General features: G+C 42.0%; 1 protein-coding gene across 3 annotated transcripts in view; it reads left to right on the plus strand.

Moving 5' to 3' along the window:
• Positions 1-26,631, plus strand: part of Ano4 (anoctamin 4) — a 395,425-nt gene that overhangs the window by 290,617 nt on the left and 78,177 nt on the right. For all 3 annotated transcript variants that reach the window (XM_037196832.1, XM_028880306.2, XM_028880308.2), the window contains one exon: positions 26,364-26,470. In XM_037196832.1, coding sequence (XP_037052727.1) covers positions 26,364-26,470 — 107 coding nt within the window. The remainder of the gene's footprint in view (positions 1-26,363; positions 26,471-26,631) is intronic.

The following is a 26,631-nucleotide window of genomic DNA, read 5'->3' on the forward strand; positions in this document are numbered from 1 at the left end:
ATACTCAGGAGCTCCTACCTCTGCCTCCCAGGCCTGTGCTTTAGCTGTGCTGAGCTCTGACCTCCTTAAGTCACCTTGTGCTTTTCTCTTCCCTCCTACACTAGTTCCTCCTTCCACCTGGAACAACCTCTCCTTAGACTCCCCTCTTTCGGGATTTACCAAAGACATTTCTCCCAGAAAAACTTTCCATGGATTCCAACCTCTACCAGGGATTCCCAGGCCTATGCAAACTTCCATGTCTTGGTAATATTTTTTTCTTTTCCTTTTAGTATGGTATTTTTTTTCTTTGAATATAGTATGTTTTACTTTCTTGCTCTCAAACTACAAGTCCCACCATTTTCAAATCCTACAGTCAGTGCTTACTGTGGTTTGTTCGGTGGGAAGAATGAGTGACTATGTGAACCCGATACCACACTGTGTGGGTGAAGAACAGAGGCAGTGGAATTAGCACACTCACCTCAGACTGGACTCAAGTCTCTTCTCCACATGCGCTGCCTCCATCATTCCCGAGTGCTCATGGCACCGATGCTTACTCAGTTGTTGGCAGCCAATACCATAGCCACTGTAAACTTGTATGGTATCTTGACAGATGCATTAGGTACCCGCTTTTGTAACTGGTTTGAATTACCCTGTGGATTATTGCTGACTGTATTCACCCTATTAAGAAGAACACTATCACAAGCATGGCTTGTGCTTGCTCACCATCCCCTTCTCGTCCCTCTTTCCCTTTGCTTTTCCAGCCTTTGGGAACCACCATTCCACTCTGGCCTTCTGTGAGATGAACTTCTTTAGACCTACGTATAATGAGGTCATGAACTGTTCAAGTTTCAGAACTCAGCTCCTGGAGAAGGTTTCTTCCGAGAGAAGCCACCCTGTCTCCCTCGCTTCCTGTCAGTCATTCTAAAGATCAAATAGATTTGTTCTTCACTCTATAGAAACACGGTTTTGAGAGGGGGAGTGAGAGAAGGTGGGGGATGTGTGTGTGGTACGTGTGCATGTGTGCATGCATATGGAGGTCGATCTCAGGTGTGTTACTCCATGTCCACTTTCCTTTTGGAGACAGGGTCTGGTCACTGAGAAGATCACTGATTTGCCTAGGTTTCCTTAGCCAGCAAACCCCAAGAATCCTCGTGTCTCCACCTCCCCACCAATGGGGTTACAGGTGTGGACCAAGACATCTAGCTTTTGATGTGAGTACTGGGATCCAAACTCAGATCTTCATGTCAAGCTGCAGGTACTTGACTGACAGAGCCACCACCCCCCCCCCCCGCAGCCAAATAGCATAGTTCTTAGATAACACTCTGCATTTGAAATTTACCAATTTTTCAGCATTTTTTTGTTAATTCAGGTCTCTTCAGGCAAACTGCAAATACTCTGGGGGCATAGGCCCTGTCTGGTTTTGCCTACAATCATATCCAATCTAATACAATACCTAACATACAAATAGGTACTCAACATTTGTTTAGTAAATGAACAAATTAAAGAAAAAAAGGAAAAAAATAAAGGCAGCACAGAATAAAAAACTTTTACACTTTGAATTGTTATTACACAAGAAAGAACTGAAATTGAGAATCAGTTTAAAAAGCAAACAGGTGGCCTACCACTCTACTTAAACATGGATCTGTAGCTTTCTTTTTTGTGCTTTCTGTTTTGGGATGAATTAATGAAGCCCATGGAGACCAGCTCCAAGGCTGCAAATAGGGTTTGAGGAAAAGGTCCACAGTGTAACGAAACTTAATTTAAGTCTTCTTTTTATCTGAGGGATATTTTCTAGGAACGGAATAAATTCATATGTGACCTGTTCAGGTCATGCTCTCTGATTCTTTGGCTGTATATTCCTTTGTTATCACTCTAATTATACTGCTACAAGTGTCAGTTCTACCTGTGTTACAATTTCTGCTAGTTTCTAATTCCTTCTAAGTTCTAATTCCTTCTCGTTCTAATTCTCTCGATTCCAATTTTCTCTATCTCTCCTCTCCTCCAATTCTCTACAGCTTACATATGTATTCAACTGCAAAACTTTTTGCAATAAAATAACTGAGGGGGGTGAATAACCATGGCAATGCCTGGCTTCAAGGTCCCTTGTATATAAACTCTGACCTGAGGCCAGGGGCACAATGCCCATGAGACAGGCTCCTGAGAAATCTATACAGGGAAGCAGGTCTTTATCGGCCTGACTTGGCAAGTGAAGAATTGGTATAACATTTTAGGTTGGTTTATGTTAATAACCTTAGTTAGACACCTGTGACTTATGCATATCTATAAAATTTTTAACTTATGATCCATTTACAGAAATATTCAGTCTAATTTGAATCTGCTTTGAGGTTTCAAATCAGCAAAATGTATGTAGCTTGTCTTAGACTGGGAGTTAAAGGAACAAAATAGGCTTTTAAATGTCTTATAGTCCTTGTGGAACAATATAAATATATAATTATGAAGCATATTTTAATATATTTTCTATATATCAAAATTATACACCTTAATGAGAGGTCATCTTTCTGACCATCCATAGATATATATGCCCATAAGATTGAGATGCAATCATAAAATTTTATGTGTGTATGTATATATATATATACATACACACATAAATGTATATATATATAATCTTGTATGATATATATAGATATATATGTGTGTGTATATATATATATATCTTACAAGATTACACATTACAATGCAAGTATTAGGGAGATACCATTGCTATTTTTGCACATGTGATATTACAGACAGGAGCAACAGTTTTCAGAGTCAATGGTCCCGTTAGCCTTGCTCAAATGGGATTCTCCTCCATCAGAGAATTTTTCATCTGATGGGTTGACATCTGAATTATCAATTGCTACTGCTATATTTGCATCATGGCCCACAATATCTCATGACAGTGGATAAGTGCAGAAAAGTATAACTGATCATGAGACTGTAAAATCCAGTCAGAAGCACCATAGCTTCAACATGGCCAGACTATTCTAACGATATAGAAGTTTATTGAGATGTATAGAGTTCAGGTCTGGCTAATCTCACTGTGTAATGCTTTTTGATTTCTCTGTAGTGAAATGTTATTTTTCTTTTTTCCCTTTTATTGAAAGTAGTTTTATTTTTTCCTCACATAACATATCCTAATTACATCCATCCCCTCCCCCACTTCCCCCCAGTTCCTTTCCACCTCTCCTCCATCTGGATCCACCCCCTTTCTGTCTCTCATTAGAAAACAAACAAGCTCCTAAGGGATAATAATATAATGTAATATAATACATAATAATGAAACACAACCTAACACATTGGAATTGGATAAAACAAAAAGAAGAAAAGGAACCCAAGAGAAGGCATTTAAACAGACCCACTTGTTCACATACTCAAGAATCCGTAAAAACACTAAGCTGGAAGCCTCAATACATACACAGAGGGCCTGGGGCAGACCCTGTAGACACTGTGCATGCTGACTCGGTCTCTCTGAGTTCATGTGAACTTTCAGCATGTTGATTTCAAGGGGTTTGTCTTCTTGGTGTCCTCCATTCCCTCTAGCTCTTAGACTCTTTCTGCTTCTTCTTCAGCAGAGTTTCCTGAGCCCTGAGGGCAGGAATTTGGTGGAGACATCCTATTTAGGGCTGAATGTTCCAGGGACTGAGTGTTCCAAGGTCTCTCACTCTCTGCATCATGTCTGGCTGTGGGTCTTTGTATTTGTTCCTATCTGTTGCAGGAGGAAGTTTCTCTGATGATTCCTGAACAAGGCTCTGATCTATAAGTATAAAAGTATGTCACTAGAAGTCATCTTAATGCTACGTTTTTTAGAGCAGTAGTATGGTTTAACCCTAGGTCCCTGGGCTATCTAGTCTCATATTCTTGGTCACCCAAGTAGTGTCGTGTATGGGCTCCATCTCATGGAGTGGGCCTTAAGTAAAATCAGGTATTGGTTGGTTACTCTCACAGAGTCTGTGCTACTAGTATATCTTTCTGGCTGGACACCATTGTAGATCAAAGGTTTTGTGGCTGGGTTGGGTTTGCACTTGTCTTATGACAGTGTGCAGAATTCCTTCATGGACCAGAGATGTTGGAGCATAGAGGTGAAGGCTGTCTGAAGGTATCTACTTGACCTCTCCATGTTTGCTGAGTGGTATAGGTGTTGTTTTCAGCAATGGGGCTTGCTGTCAGTTTGTGGAGAGCAGCCTATAGTCTTAGCAACGTCCTGGGTTGTTTGGGAGTTCCTATGGGATCCCTTTGGCCCATAATTTAATGAGAAGCAACTCAGTCACAGTCCTAGAAGCTTTGGGGCTCTGTCTCTCCCATTACTTGGTGATTTCTTTTAGATTGCCTTAATATATGTTATTTATTCTAGGAAGCTTCTACCTTATTAAGTTTCAACACTACCCCTCAAATAGTCCTTAATTTTGACCATCTCTCTCTGTATTCCTTCCCTCATACCCTTCTCTCCTCCTCCTACCTATATGACCCTCCCATTCCAGTCCCTCCATCCATTAATTCATTGTAGCTGGAAAGTTTTCCTGTGTCCCACCCAGACCTGTAGCCACTCAGACCCAAATAAACATACAGATGCTTATATTAATTACAAACTGTATGGCCATGGCCTATGGCTCAAGCTTCTGGCTAGCTAACTCTTATAACTAAACTCAGCCCATTTCTGTTCATCTATGTCACCACGTGTTCTGTGGCTTTACCTGTGTGCCATTACATGCTGCTCCCTGGATGGCAGGATAATGTCTCCTCCACCTCAGCCTTTTCTTCTCTCTCTCTCTCTCTCTCTCTCTCTCTCTCTCTCTCTCTCTCTCTCTCTCTCGAATTTCTTGTCTGGCTATATCCTGACTCACCACAGGCCAGAGCAGCTTCTTTATTAACCAATCATAGCAACACATATTCACATCATACAGAAAAACATCCCACAACAATCCATAACTATTTATTCTATTTTCCTTTCCTAACAAGATCTATTTCCCCAAGTCCTTTACTCTATTCCTAACTCTGTGGTTCTACTACAGATTGTATCTTGGTTATCATTGACTTAACAGCTAATATCCACATATAAACGAATACATACTCTCGTTGTCTTTTGGGGTCTGGGATACCTCACTCAGGATGATTTTTTTCTAGTTCCATCTATTTGCCTGTAAATTTCATAATGTCATTTTTTTAAATGTGAATAACACTCCATTGTGTAAATGTACCAAATTTTCTGTTGAGGGACATCTAGGTTTTCCCAATAATTGGCTATTATGAGTAGAGCAGCAATGAACATGCTTCTGTGGTAGGATAAAGTGTGTTTTGGGTATTCCCTGTAGTACTATGGCTGAATCTTGAGGTAGATCAATTCCCATCTTCCTGAGGAACCACCACACTGATTTTCATAGTGGCCGTACAAATTTGCACTCCTACCAGCAATGAATGAGTGCTCCCCTTACTCTACATCCTTTACAGCCTGAGCTGTCATTTCTTTTATTGATCTTAGCCATTCTAACTTGTAAGATGAAATCTCAAAGTAATTTTGATTTACATTTCCCTTGATGGCTAAGGATGTTGAACATTTACTTAAAGTGTTTCTCAGTTATTTGAGTTTCATTGAATTTGAGAATTCTCTGTTTAGATCTATACCCCATTTTTAATTGGGTTATTTCTTTTCATAATAGATAGTTTTCTGAGTTCTTTATTTATTTTGGATATTAGTCCTCTATAAAATGTGTAGTTAGTAAAAAAAAAAAATCTTTTCCCATTTTGTAGCTGCTACATTGTCTGAATGACAATGTCCTTTGCAGTGCAGGAGCATTTCAGTTCCATGCGGTCCAATTTATTAAATACTTATCTTGGTGCCTATGCTACTAATGGGGTTCTGTTCAGAAAGTCATCTCCTCTGTCAGTGAATTCAAGGCTATTCCCTACTTTCTCTTCTATCGGGTTCAGTTTATCTGGTTTTGTGTTGAGGACTTTGGTCCATTGGAGTTGAGTTTTTTGCAGAGTGATAAGAATGGATGTATCTACATTTTAGAATAAATGAAAGCAAACTTGTAGGTAAGCACCTTCATAGGTCTAAGATGGCACTTGGTTATTTTACATGGTATCACCAAAGATACACCTATTAGTGAAAAGATAAACTTTCTGTATGGCAGATAGGATCCTAAGAGTTTTGTGTAAATACTCCTAAAAAATCCTTGTATGGTCACAGATATCAGTATCATCATCATCCAGATGAGGAACACAAGGCACAGAGTCACCTCCCTGGACACACACAGTGGTGATTTAATATTATAGAAGTTTAGCTGTTGTTAACAACCCTGGCTAATGTGGCTCCTTCTCAGAAAAGAAGGTACAGCATGCCTGCTCCACGTAGCCACTCGGGTACTTAGGCTCATGTCTACTACTCCTGCCACCCTAGGTTCCTTCTAGACGAGAAAAGAGAAATGGATGGTTTCTTACGAAGGTCATGTCTTCCTGGGCCAGGCTTAGACACTGTCTGTAGCCCTGTACCCACATTGCGGGACCCAAAGCTCAGTCATGCACTTGTCCCTAACTCAGGAAATGCTGGGATGCTAGCTTGCCAGTCTTTGCAGGAGGAAAAAGAAATCAGGCTTATTAAAGAAACTAGGCAGTGATGAAGAAGGAATTCTAGCCCAGACATGGAGGCCCCCTGTATGGGGCTAATGCTTTGTTGTGGAGAGCCACCTTATACATTATAAGATAGTTAACAGGATCCTGGCCTCCACTAGATACTAGTCACGTCCCTTCTCCACCTTGGGATGATCAGACATCTCTCCACACCTTGCTAGGTTTTCCTTTGGTGCTGATGGCAGAGTGGTACAAAAAATTGGAGCCCTCCTCACTGCCTGGAGAATCACTGTGCCTCTGTCCTTCATGCCAGACAGTCTCCAGATCTGATAAATGAAGTTCCACAGGCATCTGATGACTGTGGTACACACGTCCATTTGACCATTAATTTATTCCTCTTCATCTCATTCCTGGGGATGTTACTCTGCTTAAGTATCACACTGCCCTTTATTCTTAAAAAGATGTTAGCAGAAACATCTTCAAGAAAATTGCTTTCTAAGGTCAATACCCATAATAAAGATTTTCTATGGGTGCTAGATATAAAAAATGGAAATAGGGGAGAGTTGTGTTACTATTTATAATGCATATGCAGAAAATCTTCCAAGAAATGGATCTATTTTGAATTGCCTTTCAAAATGTACGCTAGCTACACATAGGAATATTTTCCAGTTCTTCTTTATTTCTATCACTGTCAGCATCAATTATTTTCATTAGATTGTACTCTCTTAGAGCTTAGATTTTAGCTAGTGGCAATCAGCTACAAATTATAAACCAGTGAGCATCAGCCAGGTGGAATTGTGCAGTGCCTTAAAACGTGTTTAAATGTCACAGCTTAGGAGTGGGTACTGCTCCTGGCCTCTGTGAGGTAGAGGCCCAGAACACTGCTAACCACCTTATAATGCACAGGATGAGCCTCTCCACAAAGAACTATCCAGCTGTGCAAGTGGTTGGATTTCCACATTGGACTGTCACCTTCAAAGACTACAGCAATGCACGTTCTTATTTCAAGCAACTAGTTTAGTGGTGATTTGTTGTATCTGCCGTAGGAAACTCCTATATAGGAACAAGAGAGGACTAGGCCAGAGAGCCTGGCTTCAGAATCCAAGCACTGGAATCAGTGGTAAATAAGTGTCTAGGAATTATGTGCCTCAGTTTCACCCTGCTATGAAAATGTGGATAATGACCGTATCTAGTTCATATGGGTCTTAATGGGATAAAAATCAGGGTATGTCAGGACTATATCCCTTTCTGGAGACTATGGGGCAGATATATTTCTCTGTCCTTTCTAACTTCTAGAGGCTGCTGCGTTCCTGACTTAAGACCCCTTCCTCTCTATTGAAAGCATTATATCATTATCAAGATTCTGTTATCGAATCTTCTTCCCTGACATTTGCCCACCTTTTCCAGTTCTGTGTGTCCTTGTGATTACATTAGGCCCGCCTGGAAATTCCAGAAAAAAATCCCTGTCTTAGTCCACCTTGTGTTGCAGTAATAAGATACCTGAGACTGGAAACTGTGTGAAGAAAAGATATGCATTTAGCTCACAGTTCTAGACATCCAAGACCATGGCCCTGGTGTTGGCTCCAGTTGAGGGTGTTTTAGCTAATAGAGTAAGATCTGGAGAGACATCACATGGCAGTTGGAGAAACACAAGTTAATGGGGAGAGGGCAGGTTTGTTCTTTTCTAACAACTCCTGTGGGAACATTTCCACTCCTACATCTCAAGACCTCCTCTAAAAGATTCCGGCACTTTTTAATATCCTGACACCAGTTGTCAAACCACATTTAAACCTTAGCATTCTCCTCCTTCACGTCAGCCAATGAACAGCCTCAATTCTGTCTGCAATATAATTCCTCTTTGCCATACAGATTGGTACATGGAAAAAGTCTAGAGATTAGACAGCAGACATATTTGGAGTACCACTATTCTGCCTTACAGAGCCATATAAATTTGCTGGACCATAAAATCCCAAGGTTTGCAGACAAAGTAGCAGCAGCAGCTGGACTGTAGGCCAGGGCTGTGTTGAGGATCCTCGGAAGACTTTCTGACTTGAACTGAAATAGAATTACTTCCGACTACGCTTGTCCTCCGTGTTCCAGACATACTCATATGTATTAGTACCACATTCTGGCTTGTCTCTTAAATCTTCACAGCACAGATATCTGAAGATATTGATTGCCAAAGCATATACTTTCTACTGTAATTTTCCTTTTAGAGCATTTGGAGTTTTTCTGTTGTTTTCATCGATCTGAAGTCTTTGGAGAGTCCTTTAGGCAATGAGATACAAGATTGATTTCAGTAGGATTAATGTTCTCCTAGTGCCCCAGTGACACAGGGCAGTCTCAGGACGCGTGTTTTATTGCAGTTTCTTGCTGGCATCAGGATCCTCAATATGCAGGCTGTTGAGGTTGCTCTACAGTCTCGGGAGACATAGCTGTGTTCTGAAAAGTTTTAAGTTGAGGCCACGGCGTAAAAGCTGTGAAGCCTGAGGTTTGTGCTGCCGAAGCTCATGTGATTCCTTTCAAGTAGGGCTTAATGACATAAAACTTAGGTTTAAGGATCAAAGATATTACCTAATCATATGGGGAAAGCAAAACTGTGGGTGGCTGGAGATTCTAAAGATAGGTGAAGTCTCTTAATATTTGAGAAACCATCTTTCATAACTCGTTTGGAAATAACGTGTTTATGTGTGTGTGTGTGTGTGTGTGTGTGTGTGTGTGTGTGTGTGTGCATGTAACAGAGGGTAGGAGAGAGAAAAGAGAAAGGGGAGAGGAGTAGGGGGAGGAGAGAGGGAGGAGGAGGATAAGAGGAGATAGACTCTTACTCTATAGCTCTGGTTGGCCTGGAACTCACTGTGTAGACCAAAATGGCTTAAACTCACAGAGATAGGCCTGATTCTGCCTCCCAAGTGCTGATATTAAAGGTGTGGGCCACCATACCTGGCCACATTTTTTAAACCTTTAAATGTCATCTATTTATCAGCTCAATCTTCAAGAAAAACTTTCAATGTCACTTGCATGCCAGATATTTTAATACAGAAACATATGTCACGATGTGGTCATAGGTATATTCTCGTATGGTATGTGTTCTTTATTTAAAAATTTAACATGAGCATATTAAACTTGATCTTAAATAGGGTGTTTTACTCATCAAATATAGTATAAGGCAATGTAGCACACTTATAAGTAAAGAGATTTGGTGAATTAAAGTACAATAAAATAAGAGAGGGTTGATGTAAAGTTGAAGAGAAGAGATGAATATTGTACTGTTACACAGAGTGGACATTCGTAACCATGCTGTGAATTCTGTCATTAGATAGAGCAGTGGTCCATGCATACAAAGGTGAGCAGGGGTCAATGGAAACTTTGTGCCCCACAGGATCTGTGGCCAGGATCTGTGAGGCATGGCCCTTGCCACCATCTCCTTAGACCCTTGACCCAGCCTTGCAACATCAGCGCATCCTCACCTTACAGAAGGGGGAGGAGATCAGCATCCATGACCGTCTCCTCCAGGCCCACCCAGCCACAAGCAAATTCTGGAGTTAGAACGGCAGTTCGTGTGATCACAAACTCAAGCTCTGTGTATAACCCATCTGGCTCTCACTCAACACGGGCTACCCACAAGACTCAGAGTATTTCTGAAGGCCAGGCCCAGACCAGAATACTTTTGACCCATTTCTAGGACATGCATGGAAGTGGCCTTTCAGAGGAGGTGTTAAATATATAAATGTTGCTGATAATGATCATTGAAATGACCAGCGACCCAGAACTGCATCTTAGAAATGTCTTTATACCTAGGGATAAACCTAGCTCTTCACATCCCCACCTTCCTCACCCTGAACACTGTATACAAACCATCAGTTTTGTTTCCCACTCAAGAGAAAGGATGTCACCACTGCCGGTTGTCTGGCTTTTATACTATAACCCTCCCTACCGGTCACCATTATCAGTAAGTCCTGTTGGTCCTTCCTTCTCACATCTGACCTCACGCCCGTCACCCTCTTGGAAGTGGCTGCCAGCTCTTGCACAATCGGGATGTCCCCCCACCTGCCCTGTCTTTCCTCACTGTCACATCTGCCTACTGTTTTCATGTTACGGATCATTCGCAGGACTCCAGCCACAGATGCATGCAGCACCTTTGCCCAGTGAGGAGGTACTCTTCCTCCCTGTGGTGGCTGGAATGAAAATGGCCTCCAAAGGCTCATAGGGAGTGACACTATCGGGAAGTGTAGCCTTGTTGGAATAGGCGAGGCTTTGTTGGAGGAAGTGTGTCACTGGGGGGGGTGGGCTTTGATGTTTCAGATGCTCAAGCCAGACCCAGTGTGTCTCCCTCTCTCTTCCTGCCCCCTGCCAATCTAGATGTAGATTGGCAGCTCTACTCAGCACCTTCTCCAGCACCATGTCTGCCTGCATGCCACCATGCTTCCCACCATGATGACAACAAACTAAACTCTGAACTATAAGGGAGTCCCAATTACATGTTTTCCTTTAGAAGAGTTGCTGTGGTCATGGTGTCTCTTCACAGCAATAGAAACACAAACTAAGCCACTTCTGGATTCTCAGAACAAACAGTATGGGCAAGATTTCAATACCCATCCCTGGTCCCTTCAGTTATGTACCTCCCATTCCAAGTACTAAGCTATGCCCACGAATTAACAATAATTTCCTATCTAACATCTTTCAGTGACTTCCCTAGGACTTTGGGATAAAGCTCAAACTCCTTTAAAACATTTCTTACCCTCTTCTGTCAGCTTTCAGGGCAATATGCTCTTACAACACAGCCATACAAGTTCTCTAACTACTCCCTGACTATTGATCTTCCCTGTGAGGGCCTCTCTCCTCTCTCTCTGATGGAATCTTGTCCCTTCCGCAAAGACTTCAGGGGCCATCTTCTTTGTGAAATGTCTCATGTCTCATGCACATGATATTAAACTTCTGAGTTCATTAGCCTGTCCCGTCTTTTATCTGCACTTCTCAAAGGATATAAAGGAAATCCACATAGTGGTCCCTCCTAGGCAGCTATTTATTTATTTTATAAAATTTGACCTACCTTTTGTTGTTCTAAAATCTTTTGAAGTTCTGATCAAAGTAAGAGTTTGGTATTGAGCATATGACCTGTTAGATCCGTGTTGTCCTGTATTCATCACCCATCACCTAGATTTGTGACAGAAAGCAGCCACTGCCTGGAGGCTGTGTCAAATATATTCAAAATGGTCTCCAGCTTTTCTTAAGAACCATTTATAATCCTGATCTCTCTTCCTTTCATGCCCTGTCTTACTTGGGCATGTCTTTCCCTCATCTCTGACAAAAACATCCTTCCTCTATCCCAACCCCTAGAGCCTTTCTTCTTCCTTTATTGTTCCTCCCCACCCCACAAGTCTCATCCCTCTTCCTCTTTCTCCTCCTCCATTTCTTGGATTGCTGTGGCTTTTTACCAGTAGGGGTGGGGAAATCTGTCCTTTTGAAGCTGTAACTCAAAGGATGATCTTCTCTAGGTCCAAGGTCATGTCAGTCAGGTTCCACTAGGTTCTGCTGCAGTAACTAGTAAGCTTCTCATTTCAGCGGCCTCTTCAAATGATTGTTTCTTTTTTTTTCTTTTTTTCTTTTCTTTCTTTCTTTTTTTTTTTCTTTTTTTTTTTTTTTTTTTTTTTTTTTTTTTTTTTTTTTTTTTTTTTTTTTTTTTTTTTTTTTTTTTTTTGGTTTTTCGAGACAGGGTTTCTTTGTGTAGCTTTGCGCCTGTCCTGGAACTCACTTGGTAGACCAGGCTGGCCTCGAACTCACAGAGATCCGCCTGCCTCTGCCTCCCGAGTGCTGGGATTAAAGGCGTGCGCCACCGCCGCCCGGCTAAATGATTGTTTCTTGAACACCTAACTCATTAGCTGTGACTCAGGTGAAGTTTGCTTCAAATGTCATTTTTATCACAATGCCTGACTGAAGGAGCAACCTGTACCTCACACATGCATTTTCATGGCGAAGGAGAAAGTCATGGCAAGCCCCCTAAGTGTCTGCCCCCAATGTATCAATTCAACTCATGCTCCGTAAGCCGGAAGAAGTGTTACTGCCAAGGATGGTGTGAATGGGTTGAGGAATCACACTCTTCCTCTAGGAAAGAGGATCACAAGTCACATGACACATGACTGACACATAAGAAAGCAGTACACTGGGGATTGGAATAGTCATAGAAACCCCGAGTTAATTACAGTTGTCCTGTGACAATTATATAATGCCTTAGTCTGTGACCCCTCACAGGGTTCAGATGATGCCATATACTATTTTTCTCTGTTTTTAAACTCCTAGTATGTTTTTAAGAAAGGAAATTTCAGCAGAAGAGAGAAAAATCCTGTAGGGTAGAATTAGACTTCAGATCAGCATCTTTCAGAATTCAAATTTAGGAATGGCTAGTCATGTTGGCCCCCATCTGTAATTCCAGGACTTGGGAAGAGGAGTGAGGGAGGAGGAATACTGTGAGTCTGAGGTGAGGCTGGGCCGCAAAATGAGATCCTGTCTCCAAAATCAGCCAGACAAAAACCAAATCCAGAAGCCACCTTTCGACTGTATCAATATTCTATTAGATAAGCAAGAAGGATTGGTAAGGTAGCTACTGTGTATGTAGTTTCTGATTGAGAGGTAAGAGAGAAAAGCATCTTTCCCTCAAATGTTTCTATTTATAGCCTCCTATAACACTGGTATTCTGTTCAGGAAGTGGGAGCTTGGTGGTTAGCGAAGGAGTTAACATGGTGAGTTCAATAGCTTCAATGTCACAAAGGAAACACAGAAGTTAGTCACATGACTAACGACTGTAGGAAGTGAAGCAGCAACTGCCGCTAAGGCTCATGGGATAAAGAAAAAGACTGAACGATAAGGACCATGCAGGTAGGATGGAGCTGAGCCCCAGACCTCTGAAGAGAAGATGCTGTCCTGCCAGCACCAGCGTGCAGGGGGCACAGAGCAGGGAGTCTTGTTTGGGAAGTGCTTTTCTTTGAAAGCTGGAATCTGGACCCAAATTCCATTTTCAAGTTGAAGGATATTGATTCCTAGGGCAGCACTGGCGGGAACAGGTAGGCCAGTGAGCCGGAGGAATCTCCTCAGCTTTCTCTTGTAGTTTCCATCTAGTGTTGTGCACTGAAAAAGCAAATCAGAGCTGGGCAGTGGCAGGTAGTACACGCCTTTAATCCCAGCACTCGGGAGGCAGAGGCAGGTGGATTTCTGTGAGTTCGAGGCCAGCCCTGGTCTACAGAGTGAGATCCAGGAAAAGTGAAAAGCTACACAGAGAAACCCTGTCTCAAAAAAAAAAAAAAAAAGCAAATCGAAGAGAGCAAAGCATGAGGGTGATTTACAGAGTTCCCATTCTAATATCACAGAGGAGAGAGACCAAAGGGAAGTCAGAGAGACAGCCTAATAAACAGTGCGTTCCCTAGTACCTACGGCTTTGTAATTTAAACTCTCATCCTTGGAGTAAAGTCACCTTTGGAGAAAAAAAAAGTGTCTATTGTGAAGGCAAAAAAAATTAATTCAATTATTTATTTATACTCTATTGTAAATCATTTAAAAATGTTTAACGGGAAGAAGAGCTAAAGAAGGGGATTTTTACTCTACCTGGAATAGTTACAGAATGCCATGAAAATAACAGAGATGGGGAAAGATGAAAATGGGGTGATCAGGGAAGATAAATGTGATCAAGCTCCCAATGTTGCAGGCTCTTAGCAGAGTCCCTGGCTTTGCTGTTCCCAGCCGTGTAAACAAACTAGAAGATCATCCTGTTGCCATCCTTGGGACAGTGGAGCTCCAGAAAAGGAGAAATAAACCGAGAGCCATAGCCAGGACTGGACGGGCACGGTAGCTGTGGATGAGTCTCTGGATAATGGATTCATGCCATGGCAATTGTGTAGAGAATCTGAGTAAAATGCAGCTCTTGACTGTCAGTGGCAGCCTCATTAGCAGAGAGCTGGGGGCCAGTCTTATTTGTGTCTTTCTGGTCTAAGGATTAAATAGGAAACTGTTTATTGTTTCCAAACTTCTTTTAATGATTTTTTAAAATGGTCTTTTTTTTTCATTCTGGTTTACTCTTTTTTTTAAGTTATTTATTTTTATTTATTTTACAATACTATTCAGTTCTACATAATAGCCACAGATTCCCTTGTTCTCTCCCTTCCTGCCCCCCTCCCCTTCTCCCCAGCCTACCCCCCATTCCCACCTCCTCCAGATCAAGGTCTCCCCTGAGGACTGGGATCGACCTGATAGACTCAGTCCAGGCAGGTCCAGTCCCCTCCTCCCAGATTGAGCCAAGCGTCCAAGGACTGAGTGCTGTGGGATGTTCTGTATGTCCTGTGGGAGCCCTTCTTGGGTTCCTTGTGGCGTTACCCAGCAGGTCCGTATAGAGGATGATTAGGACCATGGGCCTGAGTGCAGGTGTTTGAGATGGTCTGCACTTGGCTGTGCTGGGGGATAGTCTGTATGTCAAGTTGTTCTGATTGGTTAATAAATAAAACCTGATCGGCCGTGGCTAGGCAGGAAAGATAGGCGGGACTAACAGAGAGGAGAAATAAAAGGACATAAAGGCAGAAGGTCTGTGCTGCAGCCGCCGCCATGACCAGAGACACTGCAGCTGCTGCCATGACAAGAAGCATGTGAAGGTGCCGGTAAGCCACCAGCCACGTGGCGAGGCATAGATAAAAAGAAATGGTTAATTTAAGGTAAAGGAACAGTTAGCAAGAAGCCTGCCACGGCCATACAGTTTGAAAGCAATATAAGTGTCTGTGTTTACTTGGTTGGGTCTGAGCGGCTGTGGGACTGGCGGGTGACAAAGATTTGTCCTGACTGTGGGCAAGGCGGAAAAACTCAAGCTACAACTGAGGAATCTGGATGCAGACATCCACGGCTAGGCCCCTGGTGGAGCGCTGGGAGTCTAATTAGTGAGAAAGAGGAGGGTCTATATGAGCGAGAATTGTTGAAACCAAGGTTGGATAAAGCACAGGGACAAATAACCAAATGAATGGAAACACATGAACTATGAACCAAAGGCTGAGGGGCCCCCAGCTGGATCAGGCCCTCTGAATAGGTGAGACAGTTGATTGGTTTGATCAGTTTGGGAGGCATCTAGGCAGTGGTACCAGGTCCTGGGCTCGTTGCATGAGTTAGCTGTTTGAAACCTGGGACTTATGCAGGGATGCTTGGCTCAATCTGGTTTACTCTTGAATACTCACTAAATCTAATCTCTCATGAACTTGGATACTGCAAACTTCTCAGTATGAGTATTAACCAGTTCAGCCAGCATCCAACAGTTAGAGCAGCAGCCTCAGTCTGCCTCATCCGGTGTATAAAAAACATTAAGCACTAAACACAATACTTCGCAGTAAAGGGTCTGACTGCATATCAGAGTGGATGTCTTAGTTTTGGAAGTAATTCTAATCTTCCAACTGTAGATATCTTTGGCAAATGTACAACTAAAAAGAATTCGTTCTTTCCCTTTGTCCCTCTCTCGCTCATCCCCTCCCTGTCAGCCTTTAAATAAAACTAAAATGCTTTAGCTCCACAGTCTGAAGACTGGAATGTGAAATGGTCCTACGTGGTTATTCATTTCTCCTCCAAGCTAGTTTGGCTACGGGTTTGCCAACTTTGGTTTGCTGTTTCCAACGAAACCCAACATTTTGATGACCCTTGGTGCTGCACTTTCGAGTTTCCATCTCTCCAGTACCTTTGTCTGTTTCTTAAGATTTGCTTTGTGTCCTAAGTATGACATATTTTGAGGAAAGTTCCATGTGTTGATGGAAAAATGCATAGTCTTCAGCTATTGAAAGTAAGCTCCATTGATGTTCACTGAGTTCATTTGATTTTTGTGGATATTTTGTTTTGATGCTCTCCCTACCGGTGAGAGTGGGATGTTGAAGTCACCCATTATTGCTGTGTTGGACCAATTGCTCCCTTTATATTCCACAGTGTTTGTTTCTTAAAAGTGTACTCTCCAATTTTCAGATCACATGTGTTTATGATTGTTATATTTTCTTGAGAAACTGTTCCCTTCAGCAATATATAAAATCTTATTTGTCTCATCTGACTAATTTTGACTTTTAAAATCTGCTTTGTTGGATGTGAATATAGCTACTACTGCTTGTTTTCACAATTGCTGAAATAGCATTTCAAGCCCTTTCATGCTCAGTGTGTACGTGTTTTGCTGGTGAGATGAATTCCTTGCTAGCAGGAATTGCTGGATACTGATTTAATCCAGTCAGCCTGAATTGTTATTTGAAGAACTGAGGCCATTTACACTCAGGGTTGTTACTGTAAGTTATATACAAATGCCTATTATTTTGTTGTGTTTTCTCTCCCCCTCCCCGGGTACTTTGTATGATCTATGTTCATTGCTTCCTCCTTTATCTAATATAGAGACTTGATGGTTTTCTGAATCAATGGTTTGATTCCTTCCTATTTCTCCTCTGCTATCTATACTTTTAATGAGATCTGCTCATTTTTCCTCCTTGCCATACTAGAGGTTGACCCCAGGGCCTCCTGCGTGTTTGATGAGTACTCTACACTGAGCAGACCTTCTGGTGAGATTTCATCATACCTCTACCCCCATGCTCTAAGGACTGTGTTTTTCTTGCTTCCTCTTCTAGGTGCACAGTCCCTTTGGGTATTGTCCAGTATTCTGTCAGTCTATGCTTATCTTGACATGTCTTTGTTATTCCATTGGTTGTGGAGGATATTTTTGCTGACACTGGTATAATCTGTGATCTAGATTGGCACTGTTTTCTCCCAGTGTTTGAAATATGTCATCCCACTCACTAAAGCCTTTAGTGTTTCTGTGAAATCTTGCATTATCCTGATGGGTTTGACTTCATAGGTGAATGGGTGCGTCTCTTTTGCAACTTTTTGTGTTCTTTCATTGTTTGGTACTTTTGGCACTTGCAATATATCATGGGGAGGTTCTTTTCTGTGACTTCTATTTGGAGCTCTAGATAGCTTCCTATATCAGATCACCATGTCTTCCCCAGGATCTAAAAAAAAATTCTGCTTTTTTATTGAATAGGTTTTTTATGCCTATAACCTACACTTGGGTCCTCATTTATTACTATTTTTATAGATTTTATCTTTAGTACTGCCCCAGAGATCTTGTCTATTTTGTTCATTTATTATTTTTTCTCACTTTTGTCTACAAGTGATAAGTCATCAACTTTGTCTTCAAGTTCTAATATTATTCTGGTTTTTCTAGTCTACTGGTGAGGCTTTCGATGGAGTTTTGACTCACTTAACTTTTCTCTTCAAGAATTGGAGTTTAGTTCCTTTTCTGTCTTAATTGCTTATATTCACCTGTGCATTTGGATATTCTGTGTACACATGCTCCTTTACATCTTCATGGCTTTGGGGAGACACAAATTGAATGCAAGTACTTAATTTGCCATCTCTAGCTAGAAGCCTCAGCAGCAGATTTTTTAGTCCATATTTAACTCTTAGTAAAGATGCTATCATGAAGCACAATTAGAAGTAACTATTTGAATTTTTTAAGCCCTACTATTCCGGTAGCTTATCACATTAATCCTTAGAGGAGACTTGGAAATCTTTACCTGTCTGAACTTTGACTATTATATATTTGATATGATAATCCCCCCATTCTTTTTCTCTTAACAAGCACACTTAAGATAAAAAAAAATTAAGCTTTTGCACTCTGGTTGCCTAAAGCCCAGAAAACTCTCAAAATAGGCCTTGTCACATAAAAAATTAATTGGTTGCTTTGTTCCTACTTAGCTTTTCATTAATTTGAGGACATAATTTAAGTGACAGTTAACTGTATCACCTTTGCCTCTCTCTGTTAAAATAGAAATCTCTATTTAAAAGTCTAATTAAGAAAGTTTTCTGAAATATTTATTTTTAAGAGATTAACCTTTGCTTTTTTTGTATTATGAAGTAATGTAACTTCAGCCACCAGGAAAGGCCCATTGCTTAGCTTTTCTCCCAAACAAGCTACTGTAAAACTCACTGGGTTTAAACAACAGTCATATTTGCAATTATGCTGGACTCAGCTGGGAGAGTCATCTGCTGGGTTCATGTGGAATCAACACATGGCTGTAACTCTTCATTGGCTGCCCTGGTATTTGGGGCCAGCTCTTTGTATTGTCTCATTTTCAGAGAGGCTAGTTCAGGCTTTTCGCCTTGTCCAATGAGGCAGCAACCCAAGGTGCTAAGGGTGTAAGTAAAGAGCCATGTCTGAGATCACTTCTCTCACAACCCTTCTAAGCAAGTCAAAAGTCCTGTTCCCATTCATGAATTGAAGGGATAGACATCACCTATTGGTGTGAAGAGCAAGAAATTCACACCCCAAAGCAGAAAGGAGGAATTAAGATAAGGATGAATTTTGGTCATTTTTTATTATTATCCACCATAGTGTTCTCTGGCTTTCCACACGTGGATGGTGCACTGGTGAGCTGGGAATATATAGTTCACTGGAAGAGTATTGTCTGCTACAGACATATGAGAGGACCAGGTGGCCAAATCAGGGCCATAACAGGCTCACCTGACAACCCTGACATGGACCAGGCCTTAGTTTCAGTTCACTAGAATGGACTGGAGTTGAATAAACAATTCTCAGGAAAGCCACAACTTAGGGGCAACCAATCAACAGATGCCCCCCAGCCTCATGCTGGCTCAGCAGGCACCCCGAAGCCCCTTCTGCTGGCTCAGCAGATGCCCCACACACTTCTGCTAGCTAAAGGAAGCTTTTTCTACCCTCTCATCAATAAGCCCTTAGATGCTAGACTTCTGCTAGCTAAAGATAGCTTTCCCTATCCTCTCATCAACAAGCCCCCAGACACTAGACCCCACCACCACCAATGGACCCCTAACCATTACAGCCTCCCACCAATCAGCCCCCAGACTAATCTTTCCTCTACCAATCAGCACCAGATCAATCCCTTCTCCCTGGAATTCCCCTAACTCTGCTTAAAAGGAACTTGTGACCTTCTTTGGGGGTCACTATTCGCCACCCCAAAAAGCTGGAAATAAACATTCTTGCTATATTACATACATGACTATTGATCTTTCTAGGGGGTTTCTCTCGTATGCTAACAATATAGATAATGAGTTTGATAGATAGATGGATAGATGATGGATAGATGGATAGATATAGAGATAAGGTAGGTAGACAGGCAGGCAGGGAGACAGACAGACAGATAGGAGAATCCATTCACACCCCAGCTCTCATTCCAATACTACATGAAGCTCAAAGCATAGGATATGCTATTTTGTCTTAGGTTAGATACAGATGAAAATCCTTGACTCCAGCTCCACTATGGCCAGAAACCTGTGAATGAGAACGATAAGTGTTCTGTTCCTACGTGTCCAATATGTAGTGACAAGACAAGGTCAGAATAACTATAATAGACACTGTTTTCATCCTGGGAGCCAAAAACCAAGGCACCCAGAGCCATCACCTATAGATTCATCCTGAGATCCAGTTGACACAGGGTCCAGGCTACTTCATTTCAGAAACAAGAAGCTTGCCCCAATATGTCATCCTGCTCTTCTTCCTACTTTGATACATCTTAGGCTTTTAAATATGTAAAGGTCAATTAGATAGCTACAATTATCAAATAATTGCAGAACACCACTTCCAGATTCTTAAATACTTCCTGACAAAGTTGCTCCTTGAAATTTTAAATCATGGAGATTTTCACACTGTTGAGAGCACTTGTTCTAATGATCTCAAAAAATTCAGAGTAGTAGTTGAAGAGGAATCCAAAGAGCTGGATGGACTGGATGTTGGACATGAGAGGAAAGAGGGTGAGGAATGCATTCAAGTTTGTGACGTGTGAAGTTGAGTATATGGCAGTCTCTTTCTCTTTTAAAAGGGAATAGAGGAAGAGACAAGTTTTCCTTTATAAGGCTAGAGATCAAAAGTTTTATTTTGGATGATATCTAACCCTGTCCTTGAGCAATAAGGCATTATAACCCTCTTTTTCCCAACAAGTAACTATGTTCCCGAAAGACTCAGAGACTTATTGAAGACACAGCTTTCATGGGACCATAAAACTGGAACCCAAGTCTTATGGCTGTCTACAAATGGCCCTATAGGGCAATCCTCACTCCTCAGCATTCCTGTGCTTCATCTGTTTCCAAAAGCAAACATCAGGTTGATATCCCATCGGTGAGATAGAACTGGGTGCTGCATGGTACCCCAAGGATCAACTATGACGTAGGTAACTGTTGCCTGCACTGTCAATTTGGAGTCTACTAGCCACAACTAAAATTAATTAAATTGAAATTTACCCTCTTAGGTACACTATCCATAGATCAAATTCTCAGTAGATACATAAAGTGGGTGGGAACCATATTGGAGAGCAAAAATAGAGAACACTTTTGTTATGGCTGAGATTTCTGTTCTGAAGTGTTGAACTCTAGCTATTCATATTAGAGTAATCTAGAATGTGACGAAAATGAACTCTTAATCCTGACGAGCACAGTCTACGAAGACATTTAGGAAAAAATGGCTGTTTTCTTGACACATTTCATAGGCTGACTCTCACTTAAGCATTAAGGAGCACCTTTCCCCAACTCACACCCTTGAACGTTTGCCTCTTTTTTATCCAGCAAGTTTAGGATCATGGCTGAGGGCAGGAGCTGGGTTAGTTTCACCTTTGCATTTCCTGCACTAAAAATATATGGTTCTATAGTACCTGTGTTTACCCATGTTCCACCCACTCCCATGTATTATACACACTCCCAGTGTACAGTGCTCTGCAAAGAAAAGGCATACTCTTTATTGTGAAACAGCTCGGCATATCTCATTGTACCGCTGTGAATAGTTGCCCAATGGAGGAACTAATCAGTAAAAAGCAAACATAACACTGAGATGTTTGTAGCTAAAACTAGCTCCAGAGTGCAGTCCTTTCCCGACCCTCCTCTCCTGGCAAAAAGAACATTGAGACTCTAATACTAAAAACTAAGGCTGCTGACCACCATAAGAATCAGGAGTTGAGACCCTAGCAGGGAGGTAGTTGGATCAGGCTCACCTGTCCATCATTTAGCAAGTCCCACCCCCCTCTCCAAGGAGGACAGTGACATCTAGAAAGGCTGCTGTCACACACATGCAAGCACATGGGCAAACTGTGTTCCTAAAAGGTCCTTTTACAAAAAAAATAATAACAAGACATGAAATAAGCAGGTGTTCCTTAAATTTTATTTTTATTCTTTTATGTGTGTGTGTATGTGTGTGTACATGTCTGCCACATGTGCGTGAGTGCCTGTAGAGACCAGCAAAGGGTGGAGCTGGAGGTACAGACAGTTATAAACAGCCTGACATGGGTGCTGGATCTGAACTTGGGTCTTCTGGAAGAAAAGCAAACCTTCTTAACTGTTGTGCGCCACGTCAGCAGACTCAGCAGATGGTTTTCCAATTCCTTCTTGTCATTTTCTGTGTGTCTTGGGATGCTACATAACCCCGTAAAGAGGTAGAATAAGGAGAGGAATATATCAAGCTTTGACCCCAGAGTTTCTCCTCTACCAATCTAGAAACTTATTCTCCTTGTCTTTCATGGTAAAGCTAGGAAAAGACTCGGAACAAAATTCATTTCGACTTGATTTTCTTTTCAACTTTTAGTCCAAGCAATTTTCAGTACAAGTGATAATTTCCCTAAGTGTGCATGCAGGGTTTCCATCCCATCTCCCCAGATATCTTATTCTCCATTTGAGACAACTAGTGTGCCAGGACATTATACACAGACATGCATACACACATAAACATGCATCTTATACATCCTCCTACAGTCATTCTGCACACCTATCACCAAATGTGTGTGTCAATACAACTGTGTGCACATGTCCTCCCCTGACATAAACAGCCCTTTACCTATCTGAAACTTGTTTTCCTCCCATACGGTGCCACCACCACCATGTCTGGCTCAGTTTGGACATTTGTAGGACTTACTGTGCACATTGGCCTCCTCCCAGCTACAGAGTCTCCTCTAGGGAGGAGTATCACAGCTTGTTCGTCTTATTCCCCACTTGAAGAATTAGATAGGCTATTTCTGGCTTTTACTATTAAAATTCATGCCTTAATGAGCATTCCTGTACATCTGGGCATGTGATATAATTGCCCAATTCCATGTGGGCAATTATGTCGGTGGAATGCATTTTCTTTTTTCCTTTTTTTTTTTTTTTTTTTTTTTTTGGTTTTTCGAGACAGGGTCTCTCTTGTGTAGCTTTGCACCTTTCCTGGAACTCACTATGTAGCCCAGGCTGGCCTCGAACTCACAGAGATCCGCCTGCCTCTGCCTCTTGAGTGCTGGGATTAAAGGCGTGCGCCACCACCGCCCGGCGGAATGCATTTTCAAAAAAGAAGTTCAGATTAGAAGATATAGGAAGATATGTGCATGATATTGACAAACGTGGCCAAATGGCCCCCAAAGACTCCTTTACCATCCTCCCAGCGGATTGTAAGATCAGAGGCAAGTGTCTAAGCTTGTGGATCCTTTCTCAGAGACTTGTGGCTTTAAGACATGTATTTGCCAGAATTGATCAGGCCAGTGTCTGTGAACATGTCCATGTGTTTGTGTCAGTGTCTATGTCCATGCATATGTGTGTGTGATTTTTTTGTAGCAAAAAAAAAAAAAAAACTGAGAACTATAGTATAGTGAACTATCACTGTCCCTTCTCCAATTCCTCCTATTTAAGAGAGAGAGTCCACCACCTGCCAGATGTCCTTACACATGTGGTGTTGAAAGAATGACTCAATTGATCCCTGGAAGAAATAGGATGGGTAGAAAGAGCTCCAAGAACTGGATAAGAGGCCAGGGTATAAGAGGATAAGATAGCTAGTGTTCTCCAGAAGGTCGGCCCCTTTAGAGATCAGCATGTGTTTTGCCCTGTGCTAGTATGAGGAATGTAGCATGCTCATTCTATATTCCTGCCCGCAAGAAGCTCACATGGAGAAGCCAGGGATGCAAGTGAGGTCCTACTCCAGGGTAGCAGAGCCAATAGATGTGAAGACCACTAACTCTGAGACCTTCCCAAATATTAAACTGTTTGTCATCTTACCAAATTCTCTCTCTCTCTCTCACACACACACACACACACACACACACACACACACACACACACACATATATATATATATAACCTCTGAGAGTAACATGAGCTAACCTCAACTCCCAAATATGACCCAATGCCACATAGTACATGGCAAAGGTTAGGAATAGACTGGGGTCTCTTTGACTTCAGAGTCTCAGAGGTGAATCGGAGATGCTGAGCATGCCCAAGCTCAGCTCCTGTATCCCTCCTCATCTCATCAGTGTTTTTTTTTCTCCTTTCTCTTCATAATGACATGGTTTATGGTAATGATGGAGAGGGGGATCAACTAAGAGTATTCAAGGGAGATATTGGCTGAGCTGAAATACAAAGTGAGTAGGAACAGGAACATTCCAGATAGAGTAGCTGGCCTGACCTCAGGAAGTGCCAACCTTCAGGAGGTAGGAGGTATCCAAAGTAGAGAGAAAAGCAGATGGGTGTGGGTTAGTCAGGAGGTTAGCCTCTGCAGCCAGGAATACCCGAGTTCTAATCCTGACTCCGCACCTTATTAGCTAAATGATTTGGCGTACATGTCTTATGCCTCTGATCCTTAGCCTGTAAGATTTAGCAAATAAGTTCTTTCCCTCACAGGTTGTTGAATGGATTAAATGAGTTTGTGTATTTGGGATGCTTAGAATGGTGTCTGGCTCATGCCCACTATTGTCTGCTCACACTAGAGACTGTCCTGATTCTAGGATAACCTAGATATAAAGAAGAGGAAAACCAAATTTGTAACTTATCTGTAGGATTTATTATAGAGAACTATCACATGTGCTCAGAGATGTAAATGGAGCCATAAAAAGGAAAGGAAGCAGAAAACTGTTTAATGGGGAAGACATGGGCCTTTGGCTCTGATTGTCCCATCAAATGTGATTGAGCTTGTGGGCTTTCTGATGTAAGTCCAAATGGGCTTTGTAATGGCTGTCTATTTGTTTATGACATCTTTATTTGACATTAAAATGTAATGACTTGTCTCAAATAAGGTGAACAAGCAGAGAAGGACAAGTTTAAAAAGAAAGGCATTTGGATGTAACTCTTGAATTTCCCCTTTTACTCTTTGATACCATAAAATATCTCAAGAAAACCCAAGTGGGAATCAGAGAAGGGCTGCAGCTGCTCCATCTGCTCCGCCTTCTCTTCTGTTCCTGTCAAATCACCTGCAGAGCCACATCTGGGAGGGACTGCAAAGGAAGCAAAGTCAGGGGGGGGGGGCGGGGGAGTGGTGGATATTTCTCCAAGGAGTCAACTGACGCAGTTTTCATGACTCCATATTCTCTGGTTTTCTTCTCCTTATGTGTCTCCCACTTCCCAATCTGAGTCCTAAAATGAAGCTAAAGTAGGACATCCTTTCTCTGGGCCAGTTTTTGTCTCTTCTTCTCCCTGGTCAACTCCCAAGAACCCATCTTCTGTAAGAAAAACATGCAGTGGTCACTTCCCCGATGTAAACCTTCCATGCTCTCCCATACCTGCATTCTAACAACTTCTGAGATACTAGAGCTACGGAATTAGGTCTCAGCCACTTCTCCTAAGTCAGCTCACATTCTTAAATGGGAAAACGTTCATGCAAATGAAGAAGGAGTGTACCCTTCCCTGACATAGGAGCAGGTTCCTTTCATTCATGACCTGCCTTCCTCACCAGACTTAATCTCAAAGACAAAGATTTGATCGGTTTTCCTTATCAGTGCCTTATAGATTATCCTCTGTAAACATCTGGTGAAAAAGTGTAAACATAATGGTCAATGGTTGTAAGAGAAACAGTTTAGAGGCAAGAGGATTGCTCTTTGAAGGAGTAGGGGTACAATTAGGGACCGTAGAAACTTAAGGGAACAATGATCCCCATGCTTAGTTTGGAAGAGATAGCTACCAACACTTACATGCCTTCACATGGCATTCCACTTCTAGGAGGAACCAACTGGGTTGATAAACCAACTGGGTTGATAAACCTTATATTTGGGGGAGTAACTCCATGTATAATATTGATGGTAGTCTGTAACTCATCACGTTATGGGAGAAGGGAAGACATGACTTCATGGTGAACTATATGGCCTTAGACATTCTGTCTGGTACCCGAGAACCCTGTCCTTAGAGTGACATGGCTATTAGAAATGAAAGGTCAACATTATTGTTGGGAGGAGGAGGAGAGAGAAAAAGAATCCAGAAGCTAGCTCTCCACAAACACTGGAACTGGCCAGATGACTAAGTGAGAGAAAAAATCTTAAGTGTCTGCTCTAGAAAGTCCTCACCAGGAAAGGATATGGGCAAGGGAGGCCAGGCTCAGGGCTGAGCCCCAGACACTGAGTTCTCACCTTAGTCCGCCCCAAACTGGATCTTATTACCTAACTTCCGTCTGCATTGCTCAAGCCAACTTTGAATCTTAAACTCCCGGAAGCAGTACATGATCACAGCATGGGAGAGGGCAGGGCCAAACACACGAGAAGATAAAAACAGAATTCACCCTATGGAGAAAAAACAAAATACAAGACCTAAACTTGCTGTCAACCTGTTTTAAGGTTTCTTAATTTTATGAAGCCCTGACTCCTTTCCATTGTTATGCTATCAATGCCCAAGATGCCAAGAACCAAAACTGTTCAGAGTTGTGAGCTGCCCTGGTGTGATCTCTGGGCTCTTTCGTGCTGTCCCAGACAGACCCTCTAGGACTGGGTTGAAAATGCCCCCATCTCAGCAGCACCAAATTAGAACAGGCAAATTCTCTTATCTCCCACTAATCTTCAACTTGTGTTTCCAATGTGTGTGTGCAGCTTCATCATACACAACAAAGACACTTTCTTCAACAATGCCACCAGAAGCAGAATCGTGCATCATATTTTACAGAGAATAAAGTATGAAGAGGGAAAGAACAAAATCGGTGAGTACATTGTTAGTGTTACAAACACTTGACGTTTGGGGATTCTCTAGACCTTCTCCTTGGGCCTCCTTACGCCCTCTCACTACCCGCTTGATGGAGAATTCACAAGTGCACTTAGCACCCTTAATTACCTTCTTTGAACAGCGTTTTATCTCATTTAT

This window comes from Peromyscus leucopus, chromosome 18 (assembly GCF_004664715.2).
Source record: "Peromyscus leucopus breed LL Stock chromosome 18, UCI_PerLeu_2.1, whole genome shotgun sequence".
Taxonomy (NCBI): Eukaryota; Metazoa; Chordata; class Mammalia; order Rodentia; family Cricetidae; genus Peromyscus; species Peromyscus leucopus.